This window comes from Chenopodium album, chromosome 27, assembly GCF_948465745.1.
Source record: "Chenopodium album chromosome 27, dcCheAlbu1.1, whole genome shotgun sequence".
Classification (NCBI taxonomy): domain Eukaryota; kingdom Viridiplantae; phylum Streptophyta; class Magnoliopsida; order Caryophyllales; family Amaranthaceae; genus Chenopodium; species Chenopodium album.
The window spans coordinates 21,013,160-21,016,296 of NC_137860.1; the positions used below are offsets into that span (position 1 = coordinate 21,013,160).

Here is a 3,137-nt window from a genome sequence, read left to right on the forward strand (position 1 = left end):
TATAAGGAAACTAGAGAGAGAAAGAGTAAAAATGTGAATGTAGAGAAATAAATGAATAGTAACCGCCAAACTCACCTTCCTTGATATTTGTGTGCTTTTCAATTTTTTACTTTGTACGGTTGTAAATTTTCTTATTTTCCTTTTTTTTAAAAAAAAAAAAGATGAACATATGTACTTAACAAAAAAAAAAAAAAAACTATTTTTTTTTAAAATAGTTGCCATTAAGTTATGTAAAGATTATATGTTATAGTTTCCTAAAAAAAAGGGAAGATAATATGTTGCAGTTATTTTTTGAAATATTTTTTGAAAACAACTAATCTGTTTTATTTGGAAATTATGTGTTTTTACCTACTTTATGATATCTATCTCTACCTATCTAAGATAAAAAATTCTTTACTATCTTTTATTATATGAAATAATATCCCTTCAAAAAAAAATGAAGTAATATATATTTTCCAAAATTATCGTATTTAGTTAACTATTTTAGCTATATGTACTTAAAACACTTCCCATATAACATATCATTTTAAATTTTGAATTATAAACTCAAACATTGATTAAGAACATTGAATGTCATTGTTATTTTTTTATTTTTAATATATTGGTTTTTTCTTTTATGGATTCTTGAATTTGTATTTCGTAATGGATTTTTTCTTAGAAGACGACGTTTCTGATATGGAGGAAACTAATCCACAAAAAATTGATGGTTGCGTGGGTGCTTCTAAGGTTTGTGTTACTATTATGCTTAATTGGTACATTTTTTAGAACAATTTCAATTTTCAGATGCAACCTCAATGTATATGCCACTTACTAACATCTGGTTCATTATAATTGTATTTGTAAATTATTCCACAAGACCAATAATCAAGAGTTTTCCGAGGAAGAGGATGAGCTTATTGAGATACAAGATCTTCAGGTAAAAATTAATTAGTCAAATTTGGTATTGCCATGTAATAAAATTGGTCATTACATTTTATTTTATGTTATACTAGATACCTGTCTTATATTATGTAGGATATTAACAATGGAGATGATGACGATGGAGATGATGACAACAACAACCCAGAAACTGCCAATTATGAGATACCACAATCGTTTAGAGGTTTAGAAGTTTGGGAAGAAATTAACAAGAGACTAGAGGATTTTACATTGGAAGACATGCAACAATTACCCTTCAAAGACCATCAAACATGCATTGATTTTTATAAGATGTATGCCAAGTGCACGGGGTTTGGAATACGGCGTAAGTGTGCAACACTAAGCAAAATTGATGGACATCCAACGTCCCAAGTCATTTGGTGCAACAGACGGGGTTTTCGGGAAGCAAAACACCTATTAAGACCTGATAGGACGCGTAGGGAAAAACCAATAACTCGATGCGGTTGTAACGCACTGATTAGTTTTAAGTGGGACCACCGCTACGATTCATGGTATGTGAAAGATTTTGTAGCCGAGTACAACCATAACCTAATACCCATGAACCAGGTCTATTTTGAAAGGTCGGGTTTAAATTTTATTGTCAACTAATATTTTACATAATTTTTGATACGATTTATGGAGCATAAGTGTAATTGTTTTTTTTTTTTTTTTAATTTGAATACACAGGACATTCAGAGACGTAACCAACGCCGATAAGATTTATATGAAGTCTTTAATTGATTCTGGAGTGAAACCATCTATCACTATGAGAAATTTGGCGCGTAATGCTGGAGGAATCCGTGGAGTAGGATTTTTAGCGAAAGACTTGTATAACACTTGTGAGAAGTTCAAAAAAGAAGAGATAAAAGACAGCGACTCAGAAACCGTGTTGGCGTACTTACTTGGGAAAACAGCCTCGGACCCATCATTTTTTCTAAGATGGACTCGACATGACATTACTGGGATAGAAAAAATGTTTTGGTGTGATGGGATTAGCCAAGGGGATTACAAGGCTTTTGGTTCGGTAATTGCGTTTGACACGACTTACAAAGTCAACGCATACCATAAACCATTTGTTGTGATTGTTGGTGTAAATCATCACAGGAAGACTGTGCCATTCGGTGTTGCTCTTGTTGCAAACGAATCAACGGATACCTACATATGGGTGTTACGACAATTACTTGAGGCTGGTGGCAATGTCGCTCCCCATACTGTTGTCACAGACGGAGACAAGGCAATGGCAAAAGCAATTAAGGCTGTATTCCCAAACGCTCATCATAGACTATGTCTTTGGCATCTAATGCGCAACGTCAAGGGCCACACAAATAGAAAGTTTTGCAATGGGTTCATGAAATGTGTGGATGGTGCGCGGACACCTACGGAGTTTGAGGAGGCGTGGGAAGATTTAATGACAGCATATCCTAAAGTCAAAGATAAAAAGTGGGCTAAAGATTTGTACAGTGACAGAAGCAAATGGGTTGAGGCTTTCATGGTTGGACAGTTTTATGCAGGTACGTGTAATGTAATGTATTTGTAATCACTAGCACGTTAATAGGTTATAGCCTTTATGAAAATGAATCATGTCATATGTTCTAACTCAAAAAATCAAAACTATATGTTATCACTAATAAATTAAAGGGACATTACCAGCATAATGAGTATTCATATAAATTAATCATGTCTTTTATTCAATGTGAAAAAAAAAATTAGAACTATATGTTTTAACTAATATATGAGAGGGACATCACCAACATATTCTATATATTCAGATAAATGAATCAGATCTTATGTTCCATGTGAAGAAAATTAGAACTATATGTTTTAGCTAATATATTAAAAGGACATTACCAACATATTGTATATATTAAGGACCTTTTTGTTGTATTTTTTTTTTTAATATTAACTATTTTTTTTTTGAATATTAACTTATTTCCTTACAAATTATATATGTATGCTGTTTTTCTTTTCTTTTGGATGTACTACATCTTCTCTTGGACCAAAAAAAAAAATTACATATATATATGCTGTTTTGATAATCAGATAAACGTGTTAAACCCAATTATGAAATAGTATATGACATACATGTTGTATTTACACATACTCCCTTTTTTTACGCTTTTTTTATTATTTTTTTTATAACCATTTTTACTATTTTTTGCCGTAACCTTTCAAATAATATACTTATGCAGGTATGAGAAGCACCCAAAGATGTGAGTCCA

The 3,137-nt window shown here is 31.8% G+C and overlaps 1 protein-coding gene across 1 annotated transcript; it reads left to right on the forward strand.

Annotated features, from left to right (window-relative positions):
- Nucleotides 1–642: 642 nt before the first annotated feature.
- LOC145619764 (protein FAR1-RELATED SEQUENCE 5-like) lies at nucleotides 643–2,455 on the forward strand. The gene is made up of 4 exons (XM_081674460.1): nucleotides 643–726; nucleotides 857–916; nucleotides 1,015–1,430; nucleotides 1,606–2,455. The coding sequence occupies exons 1-4, from the start codon at nucleotides 643–645 to the stop codon at nucleotides 2,453–2,455; spliced, it is 1,410 nt and encodes a 469-aa protein (XP_081530586.1).
- Nucleotides 2,456–3,137: the final 682 nt, after the last annotated feature.